The 14533-nt window shown below is 33.4% G+C and overlaps 1 protein-coding gene across 1 annotated transcript in view; it reads right to left on the bottom strand.

The window, feature by feature from the left end:
* DCDC1 (doublecortin domain containing 1) overlaps positions 1-12651 on the bottom strand; it is a gene marked incomplete at its 5' end in the record, with an annotated part of 338819 nt that extends 326168 nt beyond the window's left edge. Inside the window, 2 exons of the mRNA XM_084250604.1 lie at positions 1071-1340; positions 12488-12651. Coding sequence (XP_084106730.1) covers positions 1071-1340; positions 12488-12651 — 434 coding nt within the window. The remainder of the gene's footprint in view (positions 1-1070; positions 1341-12487) is intronic.
* Between the last annotated feature and the right edge of the window lie 1882 nt (positions 12652-14533).

Genomic DNA, 14533 nt, shown 5'->3' with positions numbered 1-14533 from the left:
CTTAAAATAACTTCTTAGCATAAGATTGCTCATACCCATGTAAATATTTAAAAATAATTAAAAACAGTTAATCCAAAATAGTCATATAAGACACATATGTCAGAATAAACCATTTTCATCATTTTATTTATAAAATATAACATTCATTTTAAAATTGCATGTATACTTACTATGTTCTGATAGAAAGCAAAAAATAGCAATATGTTTTGTAATGTCATGAAATAGTAAATAGTTAATATTTTCTATAAGGTTATCATGTTTATCAAAGTTTTTTATCTTTTAAAAAAGACCTGAAATATATATAGATTATAACTAAATTTTTTTATTGTAAAGTTAATTTAAATTGCTTTCATTTAAAATTTCTTGGGGGAAGCAAAAGATTTCTAAGTTTGTCTTTAGTCAAAAACAGTTTTAATTCTCAATATTTTCCATGCTAAAGTACATGATAAATGACTAATATAAAAATTTTGACTTTAGTGTTCTCTAGCCCTGTTAATTATTAATGCCACGGAAGCAAACATTTTGAAATAAAAACTTTACATAAATGAAAATCACAATATGTTCATCAATTCAAATAAAAAAATTATGGAAGTACCAGTTTATTCGTTTTTTTGTTTTTACCAACAATTTCTGCCTTCCATAAACAAAACAATAACAGTTTCAATATGAAAACATACACACAAAATGGTTCTACAATAAACTCATTTCAATTTGATTTTTGTTTTTAAATATTGGTTCACTATCAAAAGTATACATTTATAGCTCAAAATACATATCCATTAGCCAAAAATATGTCATGATCCTAGTTTGATTCTGGCTTTGATATTCTTTTCAGTGTTCCCTATTATCCAGGTTGAAGTGTATCTCATGTTTTCCACAAGTGTAATTAGCAGCATTCTACTTCAGTGCTTTCATAGGAAAAAAAAATAAACAAAACAAAAACAGAAACAAAACCCTAGAGATGTGTTACATGTTAATGTCTGAAATAGTCAACTGAATCATTATAAATTCTGCTTAAAGGAAAGAGCTTCAACAGTCAGTTAAAAAGAACAGAGAACAGCTTTGATTACCTCAGTTGACCCACAGGAGCACTGACAGGTCTGTTTCTCTTGGATGATGATATAAAACAAGAATTGTTTTTACTGTTTGATTTGTAGCTGTCTAGGTCTGATTTTTCATCATGGCTGTGATCTGATGCTGTTTGATGTGTGGAACAATCTTGAAGTCCTGACCCTTCTGATATTGCCGCTGAATGCAAAAGTCTGTTGGGGCCAAACTGAGGCTGCAAGTAATCTTCAGTAGTTTTAATAACTGCTTTTGCCTGGGATGACTTAAATTCCCTGGGAAAAAAAAATAACAATGCATGGAGAATACAGGAAACTGGTTTGTAATAACTTACTAACTACAGTATACTAACAAATTGTATGCTGTATGCTAGAAAACAATACTATACACTTAGCCTTTACCTTGTTTAATCCTTACAATACTCCTGGGAAGTGGGGGGAAAAAACAACTCTTTTTATCCCATTTTACAGATTTAAGATACTAAGCCTCAGAGAGACTAATTAACTTGCTCAAACTCACATAGTAAGTAAACAGAATGGAAAATTGAAACAAGCCTATCCTAAAATAAAACCATTAAACTTAACTGTTCTACTTTTTAAAGAAGAAAGCTTGTGTAATGCTTGAAATAATGTAAGTAAACATTTTAATTCATTGAGTAGGTATAAATTTTAAATACAAAAAGAATTCATTGAAGGTAAACTTAGTGTGACTCGAATAAAGTTGGTAAGGGCTTAACAGCAGAGGTGGGATTAGGGTAAATGACTCATGCTAGTTTGCTCAGGACTGACCTAGCTTTGGTATTTAAAGTCACTCCTCCTGAGAAGTCCTACCATCTCACACAAACCAGGACTATTGGTCATCCTACATTCTATAAAGCTGGAGTAGTATTTAAATGAACTATTTATTGGTATAATAAAGTAAAACAAGCTTTAACATATTTGAGAATGTTGAGCTGTGTGATCATTAGGTATAAAGAAGAGTCAGTATCCATGTATTACTGGACCTGGGACTATTTTTATACAAAGCAAATCTATCTCTTTCCAATTAGCTAGTTTCCAATTATAAAATAATGTAAGCTTAGTACAGTAAGCTTGGCACAGACAATACCTTCCCTAAGTTTTTTTCAAATGTCATTATAATCAAAATTATATCGTCTAGCCTGCCCTTCTCATTTCACAAATGTGTAAAACTTGCATAAAATGCCTGTTTCCTCTGAAAGAGGGAAAGGTAGTCACATGCTACAGGGAAGATTGTGTGTGTGAGTGTGTGTGCACGTGCACGTGCTGACCCAGGAGGTAAAATACTGAGATCCCAGCAAATGCAGTTTGTTATTATTGTTATCATCACTTGTTTCTATGCAAGCCAGCCTTCCACTGAGCACAGACAGCACTGGGGAGAAGAGTGGCCATTTCTACAATCTGAGGCTCTACCCAGGTTCAAAACAGTGGCAAACAGTGTCTTGAATAGATCACTAGACTTTAGATTTTGTAAATGTGGACTTCCCTACAGAACATCTGAGCTACTCAGAATTTGAGGGCTGTGGTATGTGACAGTATTCATGTCATGGTGGCAGTGCTTCTGCAGCAACAGCAATGGAGCTGTAAATGGTCACCACGTTCATCCACCTGGAGGAAGGGCAGTGAACAGCCAGAAGGAAAGATATGCAAATCTCATAAACAGTTCCATAAATAGTTACTTAGGGAACAAATTCTCATGTAAAGACAAAAAGGAATTATTTATTTAAATGCAGAATGCAGTTTCTTTTTTTAATGAATACATTTTGTTTATTGTCAAATATTTGACAAATGTAACTTTATGCAATAATCCATATACTACCACCACAAAGTGAAAGGTCATTATCTTTCCATATTTCAAAGTTTCAATCATGTACCTTCAATTTAATACATTGTTTTTTTCTTTCTTTTTTTTTTTTTTTTATTTATGGAGCCCACCAGACCTTGCTAATCTGCCTTTCTAATTCTTTTGATGGGGCCCATCCAACCTTGTTCTCTAATCTGCCTTTCTGGTTCTTGTTATGGCCTTTACTTTGTCTTTTTAATTTCTTTTAAGCCATTTTCCTAGGTTGCTATATATGGCCTTTATAGATTTCACTAGAATGTAATATTTTATCAAGTATATATTGCCTTTCCCAACCTAACTAAGCAGGGGTTGCTCTTTGTTTTTACCAATGTATCTTTTGTTTTCTGGCAACAGCACTGAATCCTTTTGGGAAACTCTCTCCCTTTCCATCCCCCAACTCCAATGATTCTGATAGGATTAAGACAATAAATTATGTGAGATTTGCCTGGTAAATGGTAAAAAAGATTGAATTGTGTTTCTGGCTTTATTTCATAAACTTTGATGACCAGTTTGTACTAGTTCTTATATTCTTCTTACAATAAATGATGTGTTGCCTAGCTATTAGATGTGTGAAAGGACAGTCACAGAACATGGTAAAGCTAACTTGTCTCACATGGGAATTAAACAAACTCTTTAAATTAAAATAATATTGGAACTAAAGATGGTAGAGTAGTTCAGCTTGTGGGGAACAAACATACATTTGAATTTCAGGTGATAGAACTTATTACCAGGATATAGAGAAAGCCAAGGAAATAAAACCACTCCAGCAGAGCACAAAGAAAATCACAAACTCATTCACTGCTCTCCAGGATATGCAATGATTTCATAACAATGCTAAGAGACTGCTATGTGTTTTGACTCCGCAAATTCATCTCTCCTTCTGTGGTTTCCTGCTTCCTCTTCCTACATCATTATGGCCAAAGCTTCCTCTAACCTCCTCACTTCTCATGGCTTCTACTAACAACTTCCCTTAACGTATTTCCACATTGCTATTCCACGCTACTGTGGAATATGATTGCCTTTATGATACTGTCTTTGTGATTCTGTCTTTATGATTCACATTCATTTCCCCAAAAACTAATTTCATTACTATCCAGTACCAGATACCCATGTGGATAGAACCTTCAAGCTAAGTGATACAAGACACTGCAAACCTGTGGATGAAAAAAGTACACATTAATGTTCCAAAAGCTATGGATGAGGCAGTAGAATGATGTTCAGAGGAGACAAGGTAAGGTGGGCTCTTTAATATCTCCCAAAACTGAAAAACATTAGGCAGGGACCTTGCAAGACTTTTATTAGTATAATGATACTGAGATAAGTAGAGACACTATATATAGATTGAGAAAACACTAAAGGACATTACACAATTTAAATCACTACCAGAAGTCTTTTACACTACATAGCCTATCTACTACTCACAGACTATTCTGATTTTTCTGCTTATTTTAATATTAGTCACACATCTAATCAGAAAGAAACATAAGAATATATCATTGTGATTGTAAGCCCAGTCTTTGGACTAGTTGGCCCAGTAGTTGGCTGTCAATGTTGGCCCGAAGACATACAGGTTACATGGTAGGATGGTGCTCTTTGATGCAAAAAAATACCAACATGATAATTTTAACCCCATCATAATAATAAGATCCAAATATTCTATTTTCTGGAAATGGGATTACTTAAATTTAAATTTTCTCATTATTCAATACTGAGGAAATTTAGACAAATTATACAACAGATTCTGATGGCAAATCCAAAGAGAAACTTTAAGAAAAAATATTTTGAGAACAAATTACTTCCTAAACTGGATATTTTAAAGAGGGAAGGAAAAAGGGATTAACTTGAATGTGTGTTCTAGTATTTTCTTTTTTAAAAACTACATTTCTGAATTAGTTTATTATCAGTATCAGGTCTATCTTAGCAATTTGAATAATTCTTTAGAAATTAGGTAATATAAAGGACAAGAGGAAATATAGTTATGGGTGTCTATATCTATATGAAATATGTAAATATTTAAGAATTGCATGTGTTTAGGGGGAGATAAAGTAAAATATGCCAAAATCAGTTAATTAGAAACTATAAAACATTAGATAAATGAATCTTTTCAACAAATTTCTACCGATAATAAAATGACTGTAAATGGAAGGTAAATAAAAAGATTAAGCTTTTCTGGTTTTCTCCAATAGTACTATATACCTTGTCTACATTTGGCTTCATATTACAATCAACGGCATTATCAGGGATAGGTCTTATACATTATAGAATTTTGAAACTCCTTTATATCCCAAGCTAGTATGTAAATATGCTTTAATTTCTGAGATTTTCATTAAATCTAATTTACAATTTTTGCTTCACAAAGCAAAAACAAAATAAAGATTTGAAGTGTAGAAGTATAAGAAAATATACTCAGGGAGAAGTACAGAAAAATCAGATAAATAGACCATGATAAGATTTAAGGGTATGACTCTAGTTTTGACAGGAGCAATTTTTCTTCTCATTTTCTGCTTTAATAGCATTAGTAAATCTTAGCAATTTGAGGAAAACTCCTGAAGTGATACTTGTCGATCTCATATCTAAAGACTTCTACTAATTAGTGCTGCTATTGCCTACCTGTAATATCCTTTGTCTTTAACTGCAATACATTGTCTTCCACAGTTCTTACCTGTATACCTTTTTGCCAAGGTATTCACTAAACCAATCTATAACCATTACTGCACATCTTTCAATATGTTTTTAATAAATGATTCTGAACTCATTTGCTTATGTTTTCTAGAGCCCCTTCCATAATACAATAATTCTTAGTGGAAGAGACAAACATTAACCAGATAGTCACATACATAAATTTTTAATTACTGACTGCGTTTAGTAGTATGAAGGAAAAGTTCTGGTTACTGTGAGGAAGAAATTCAGGGGTTAGAAACACAGAGAAAGACTCCACAAAGCTGTTCAAGTGAGAAAACACATGGGAGGAGTTAACCCCACAAGATTCTAGCCATTCTTTATTCTAAATCATTCCTTCTGGTTGTATTGTTTTGATACTTGAGAGATGTTTGCTTTGTGATTGATATTATTTCAGATGATTTTCTAAAATACCACTCTGCAAGGGTAAGGTAGATATTTTATATCTTTTACAGTGACAGAGGCTCTCAATTGGAGTTTGATATGCAAGAATTACTGTTTGGTAATTATGATATCATGCCAACGGACTATGGTGGAAGACTGGGTGCCTTGATGATGGATGTGGTATGGCATCATACACCCGAAGAAGTGGGGTCCTATATTTCTGAATCATATACAGTGCTGCAAAACAATGTTACCTTAATTTTAAGATACTATTTTAAAAATGTGCCACAAAAATGCTGCTGAAAAGAAACAAACACAATTTAACAAATAAAATATAAAAAAGTCAAAGCCAAGTAATGTGGGTAATGTTGATTATTTATCTAACACTTATTTTCCCAGTTTTTTCCCTTAGATAAAAAGCCTCAATTATATTCAAGGATTCATCCTTCTTACATGCCCTTTTCCCTTGCAGGAAAGTTGCAGTTAAGTAAACAGCAAAAGAGACAGAAGTCCTCTGGGACAGGATTGTTATCCTAATTAAAAAGAGATATAAGTTATCAAATATCCATCTTCAGTTGGAGATTATTGAATGAATACATGATGAATCTTTTGACATGCAGCAGCAGGTGTCATGCAAAAGGAACTAGCTAATATTCTGAGGATGACAGAGTAAAAGATAAAGAGTCAGACTCTGATAACACTCTTGAACCACTGAATTTAACCCTGCTATGCAGTTCTTGTTGTGTGAGATGATGAATGTTCCTCATTTAAAAAGTCATTTTCAATTGAGTTTTTTGTTATTTTCTATTCATAGTAGAAACAATCAGTTTTCTACTACCTACATAGAGAAAACCACATTAAATGTACTGGACATTAATAATCTAAATTATGGGGCCTCCCCGGTGGCGCAGCAGTTGAGCGCTGGGTTGTGAAGCTGCCCGTGGCCTCTGCAGTGCCGGTTGCATCCCCAGCTGCTCCCCGGCCACTGGAGGAGGGTCCCACATGGCGCACAGACCTCTCCTGCCGCCCGCTGCTCCCCTCAGCAGTGTACTTAGGTCCTTCTGCCTGCTCTGCTCCCCGCTCTGGTTCTGGTAAATTCTCTCACCCTCCCGCGCTTCTGACTGTACCCCGTGCTTGTATAAATAAATAAATAAATCTTTTAAAAAAAATAATCTAAATTATGTTTGCGCTACTCTTAGTTTTATTCAAAATCTTTACCAATCATGAATTACTTTTATAATGTTTAAAACATAAACTAATATCTTTTAGTTAATGAGAAATATTTAACCAGAAATTTCAGCATAAAGCATAAAATGACATGAAGTTTTTATATCCCTCCTTTTCAAAACAAAAAGTAACCTTGTTAAGTTTAGATTTCTATGGAAGAAATCTGCATATGGTATAATTCTATTCATAAGTAGGAAGTGTGGCTACTTTGACAGATCATGGTTCAATAACAAACATGCAGGTCTAAGTTACCACACAGTTTAGATGAGAATTCAACAGCAGGATAATGACAGTTGCCAAGAATTTGTACTTGCTGTTGTTTCATACCAGTATTGCCTGTCAAATTGTCTCTTTTTCTTACATGGAAGCCATAGAATTTTTATGGATAGCAATTACTTATAATATACAATGAAGTACATCAAAAATAACAACCACTCTTTAATCCCTCATTATTTAGTAGTCTCTGCTAAATGAAGTCAACCATTTTCATCTCAATTATTTATTTATATTGTATAGTTGACAAGCATCACGTCTCATCTTTATATTCTTACAGCATTAAAACCTTCATAAAGAATAGAGGATTTGGGCCTCCCTGGTGGCACAAGGGGTTAAGTCTCAGCACTATGAAGCCATTCACAGCCACTGCAGCACAAGTTCAATCCCTGGCCAGGAGCTAATCCACATGACACGGCAGACCTCTCCTGTCTTGCCCACTGCTCCCCTCAGCAGTATATTTCAGTAGATCTGCCCGTCTGCTCTCCTCTCTATCTCTGGTGATTTCTCTCATCCCCCACACCACTGGCCTACACCCCAGCTCTTGTATGCTTAAATACATAAATCTTAAAAAAAAATTGAGGATTTTTTAAAATATTTTCATTTGTGAAACTTATCTTTATCCCATGACCACTTTAATGGTAATTAAACTCTAATTAGAATAAATTCATGTAAGAAATGTAAACACAAAGGAAAGTGACCCTAAATACATTAAATAATAATTACCAGTTTACTGAAATGCAACCAATAAAAGAAATAATCCCAAATATGTTTGATGAATGTAAACTTTATAAAATCTCTGGAGTACACAAAGCATGAAGAATTCATTAAACTTTATCATTCCTTTTCTCCAAGTTGATGAAATGAATAACCAATGAAGATATAAATAGCCTTCTACAATTGCCAGATTTTCTAATGAAATGTGATGTAAACATCATAAAAACTGAATTATAAAGGTGATGATAATAAAAAGTGAATGATTCTCCAAAATTTTATTTCCAGCACCATAAGAAAATATGTCTAATTTGGTAAGGGTATTCCAATTGCAGAACAATTTCAAGTTATTTTACAACAGATAATGTCAAATTTTTACTTACAACTCAATGACTATATAATAACCATGTATTCAAAAATACAGACACACACACACACACTATGAGATATTCAATGTTTGTTAAATTGATCTTGTTTGCCTTTGTAAATAAAGAATATTCTGAATAAGAAGAACAATTTCTAAGATTTCAGGATAGGACTGAAGTCATAAATCATTCCACCCAAAGGGAAGAAAAAGAATACTTGTGCTATGCAAAAGTACAAAGGAATAAAAATAAGGCACATCTTAAATCTAAAATTGAGGGAGATTATAAATATCACATACATCTTTTCCAGGAAATTTAAATTTTCGAAAAGAAACAGTAGTCTAGTCTTTTAACCATTAAAAGGAAATATTTTTAATATTTAGCTCTGTAGAGATTTTTTTTGAAGCTTGAAGGAAAGCTCTTAAAAGATCACGAGATAGGAAAATAATTTGTTGGATAACAGAAGTCAAAAACAGTGAAGGTATTTCCTCATTTCCTTCAGTATTGCCGTCTCCCCCTCACTCTTTTCCATTGCCCGTCCCATGGTACAAGGAAACAGAGATCATCTTGAGAATAATGAAATTACTAAACTTAAAGTGTTCTTAGAAAAGGTTATATAACCAAATGTTTGTATTTCATTCCAACTAAAGAGATTGAAGATAACTAAAATATCATTAAAAAGGCAAATGACTAGATAAAGTGCCATTAGTCTCCTTAAAAACAAGACTTGTCCGAGAAAAAGCAAAATCCAGATAATCTTTAAGAAAAAATTGTTGTTAATTAACTTTTTTTTAAGATTTATTTATTTATTATACAAGCACTGGGTACAGTCAGAAGCGCAGGAGGGTGAGAGAATTCACCAGAGTCAGAGGGGAGAGCAGAACAGGTAGACTGACGAAGAAATACACTGCTGAGGGGAGCAGCGGATGCGGCAGGAGAGATCTGTCGCGCCAAGTGGTACCCTCGCCAGGGGCTGGGGATCGAACTGGCGCTGCAGAGGCTGCGGGCAGCTTCGCAGCCCAGCACTCAACCGCTGCGCCACCCTGTTAATTAACTTTTAAAACTGATTTAAATCCTCATTTAACAAATTTGCCTCCTCAGGATTAAACTACAAGAGTGGTAACACAGTCAGCTGTTGACAAGATTTTAAAATATACTGTAAGTTTCTATTATAAAAATCATGAAATTATAATCTTAGAGGATCATCAGTTAGAAAAAAATTAAAACAATACATATTATATGTGGGATAAAAAGAGATTTATTAGATTTTCTTAAGTTTAAAATGTAACTGTAATTTAGCAATCTTTCACTTAGCATTCAGAGGTACCATTATAAACATGGCAGAATTTCCCAGGATACCTATTACCAATAAATAATAGCGTCTGCCAGTCATCTTGCAAAGGCTGGTGTCCTGTTCCAGATCACCTAGGAATTCATCAGACTACAGCTGGGTAGGAAAAGATTTCTTTTGTGCTTATTTCCCAAGTAGTCACTTCTCGTGACTACTTCTTTTCCAGTCATCTGACCTCCAGTTGGGGAGTTATAAAATAGAAGAATCAGACTTCCTGGCACAATATTTCCTGGCACAAAATCATTACACTGTTAGTGGATAGTTTTTCTGTTGGGGGAAGGATTCTGGCACAACAGTTTTCACTCTTTTACAAACAAATGTAGCATAGAGAATAGCAGAGAAATATACTTAAGAAAAAAGAACAGCGAATAATGTAAATATATTAAAGAGTAAATTAGCCTCAGATAATAAGAGGAACATGAAGTAATAAGTATTGTTGCAATGAATGGATTTAATATATGTGGGCATATTTTGTGATTAGAAAAGAGCTGTCTCCATGATATAAGGGTCAACAAATAGATAATATTTTAGTAATTCATATAAAAAGATCCCAAAATGGTGGGAGAAAGGTAAGAAAAACAAGAATGAAAGTATAGAAGTTTTAACTTCAGTTAGGTGGAAAATGTCTTTACTCTTACAGAAAATTGCCTCTTTCTGATACTCATACCAATTTCAGTGAATATTAGATCACCATTAGCCTTTATGAACTTCATCCTTTTCATGTTGAAACTCATTTTCTTGAAATTCATCATTTACTTCATTTTCATGGACATTGTGTTTTGCCAGTCAATTGCCAAGAAAAGGCTTACTTCATTTTCTAGGTACATCATAATCAAGCAGATGGTACAGGGAATTGTCACAGAAAACAAGTTAGGAGTCAGACAAAGAAATAAAAGAAGCACACTGAAATATATTTTTAAAAAGGTTACAGGAAAGTGTCACATGAAAAGACTGACTGACATATTTTTAAAAGGACTAATAAAGCCAGACTTAGAGACTCAGAATCAAAGTAAGAAAATTAGAAAAAAAAAAACAAAAACAAAAACAGAAAGAAACAATCAAATGAAAGTACAATTAACTCTAATGGGAAAAAAATGAAGTATCTAAAATGAACAAAATAGGTGAAATAAAAAATGAATTTAGTATCACCGTCAAAAGGAAAACTGGTAAAAATAAATTTAAAAGGTAATAAAAACATGCAAATATACATTACATTGTAACTGGCACTTGTACAAAGGAATACTTAAAATTTTATTTAGATAATCTTTCCCACCGTCTTATTGGGAAGAATTGTATAAGTAACTCATGCCTCTGCAATATAACTAAAATGTAACGATTTTCTAAGAAAATATCTAGTCATATAGCAAGTACACTGTGTAAATAATCTCACAGATGGCTAATATACATTCGGAGTTCAGAGAAATAATGCAAAACAGAGATTAGATGGAAGTCTATATTTCACTCTCATTTAAACTTAGTCTCTCTCTCTCACACACACACAAACACACACACACACACACACTCTCTCACTCAAACTATGTCAGAAACAGATATGACCTGGCATTTTTATATGGAGATTAACCTCATCCCAAATTTATGAATATTACCTTTTATGCCTTTATAGTCTCCATATTTTATTATAAAAACTATGGCATCACATTTAGCCAGCCAATAGTTTATCAGTAGTTTATCAAAACCTGAAAGATACTTTTTAGTTCTTTCACTTTTTATTATTTTTTTAAAGATTTATTTATTTATGCATACAAGAGCTGGGATACAGGCCAGAGACTCGGGGGGTGACAGGATTCACCAGAGACAGAGTAGGGAACAGAAAAGGCAGACTGACTAAAATACACTGCTGAGGGGAGCAGCGGGCGAGACAGGAGAGGTCTGCTTTGCCATGTGGGTTTCTCTCTGGCTGGCAGGGGATGAACTTGTGCAGCAGAGGCTGCAGATTGTGTCATAGTGTGTTGCTTAATTCCTTGGGCCACCAGGGAGGCCCTCTTTCACTTTCTAATAGAAAAAAGGTACAGGAAAAATACATGTTCCTCTTTTTTAATGCTTCTGAAAAGCACTGTGGAATACAGTTGTTTTAGGGTTCTGGCTATGGAGTTAGATCCATTAGAGATCAAACCATGCTTTCTCTACTTACCAGCTGTATGATCTTAGTCAAGCTAATTAACTTCTCTAGGTATTTGTTTCCTCATAGGTAAAATGGAAATGATTAAAATATTATCTGTCTTACATTCCTCCCAGTGTTGTTTTGAGAAATAAACAGATAAAATGAGGGTTATAGCAAAGATTATCTGTCTTGCCACATTTACAATTAACATTATGCTACCTATCCAGAACCAAGCGATAATTTATGTTTATTGCATCATCCATCTTTTTTTCTTCCTTTGAAATAGAAAAAATTGAAGACTCAGGCTAAACAACCTTCATAGCCCAGCATATCTCCACAGTATTATTGATATCTTCATTAAATAATGAACATTTACATGGACAACTTTCTAGAAGCATTTTTACTTTCTTCAGAATTCAGTTTAAGCTACTGAAAGAATATTCTTACCTCATTAAGTCACTTGAATTATATTTGTAAATTGGATCCATCATACACCCATTTAAAGTGTCTTCAGTGTTGCTTTGCTGTGATATCTCTGTAGCTTTCATCAAGGGTGATAAAGAAGATTGAGAAAGTGATACTCTGTGATCTTCGGTTTCTATTTTTGCCATTTTTCAACTAAGAATGAAAAAGAATAATATTTAAAGTGCAAAATCCTGGTAATAGGCAACATTTACAGTTATAAATTGAGGCTGGACATTAATCACAATTTACTTCTACATGTTCTGGACCTTGCGGCAGTTACTAAATGTGAAATCTCAATAGAAATGAGCAGAGATGAGAGCCTAAATGAAGACAAAATTATGAATCTAATTCTTTAGTATAATCCTACTTAAAAAAGAAAAAATTATAATTTGTTGTAAAGCATTTTAATTCTTGCAGTTTGTTAGAAAATCATTTATCATACACACAAACGCACATGAGGAATATGTTGCTGAAAAGAACATGCCAATGGTTTGTTTTTCTGTCTTTCATTCCATCCTCTTTGGGAACACACCTTATAATATAGGTTGAAGTCTGGGTGTGTAATATCTGCCTTTTTTTTTCCCCTCAGGATCACTTTGGCTCTTTGGGGTCTTTTGTGGTTTCACACAAATTTCAGTAAAGTTTATTCTACTTCCATGAAAAATTCCATAGACCTTTTGATAGGGATTCCATTAAGTCTGTGTTTTACTTAAAGTAAGATGTTCATTTTAATAACACTAATTCTTCTAATCCATGAACATGGAATATCTTTTCATATTATTTATGTCTTCTATTTCTTTTAATAATGCCTGATCTGTGTCAAGTTTATTCCTAAGGACTTTGCTTTGATGTGATTTTTAAGTGGGATTTTTTAATTTATTCCTTTTCTAGTTAATTTTTTGCATGTAGAAACGTGACAGATTTTTTTGGACATTGATTTGATAGCCCACCGCTTTACTGATTTATTGCTTTTAATAGTTTTTTTAGTGAAGTCTTCTCTTTTCAAATTTGGGTTTCTTTTGTATCTTTCTCGTCTAGTTGCTCTGGTGAGGATTTCCAATACTATGTGTAATAGTCACAGTATGAGTAGACATCTTTTCTTATACCTGATCTTAGAGGAAAAGTTACCTTTTTTTCCACCAATGAGTATGATGTTTGCTGTGGGTTTGTCATATTTGGCCTATCTATTTATTGAGAATTTTTACATAAAGGAGTATTGACTTTTCTCAAATGCTCTCTGCCTCTAATGACATGATTATATGATTTTCATCTTTCCTTTTGTTGATGTGAATTACATTGACTGATATGCTTATGTTGAACCATCCTTGTATTCCTGGAATAACTCCCACTTGGTCATGGTGCATAATCTTTTTAATATATTGTTGATTTTGTTGAGTTTTAAATATTTGTTTATGAGGGATACTGATATACAGTTTGTTGTGTGTGGGGCAGGGTGTGTGTGTGTGTGTGTGTGTGTGTGTTTATAGACCTTGTCTGCTTTTGGTATGAGAATAAAACTGGCCCCATAAAATATGTTTAGAAGGATTCCCTCTTCCTCAATTTTTTGGAAGAGTTTGAGGAGGAAAGTTATTAGGCAATCTTTGATGGTTTGGTATATTCTATTTATCTTGGTATGTTTTATAGGTTACCAGCTTATTTACAACATATATTTAGTACATCTTCTCAATTCTCTGTTCCTCAAATTACTAGCTTACTCATATCTATACATAACATATTCTACAAATTTCACCTATATCTTATAAGCTTACTTCCAATATTCAACATTTTTCTTAGTTTCATCACTTTATTTTATATAACATAATTGAAGATTCAAACTCACATTACATGGTACCTGGAGACATGGGAGGCAGAGGAAAGCATACATGTGGGAGAAAGATGCAAGTGAAGATAACATGTCTGAGACTACCACCATCCTAATATACTTTAGGTGTAATTATAGGAAGGTTCCAGAATATAAAGTTAACATACTAAAACCAAACATGAACCAATGGAATATGAAATTTAAAA

This window comes from Talpa europaea (assembly GCF_964194135.1).
Source record: "Talpa europaea genome assembly, chromosome: 1".
NCBI classification, from domain to species: domain Eukaryota; kingdom Metazoa; phylum Chordata; class Mammalia; order Eulipotyphla; family Talpidae; genus Talpa; species Talpa europaea.
The sequence above is the reverse complement of the archived record's forward strand: the minus strand, read 5'-3'. Positions and strand labels throughout refer to the sequence as shown.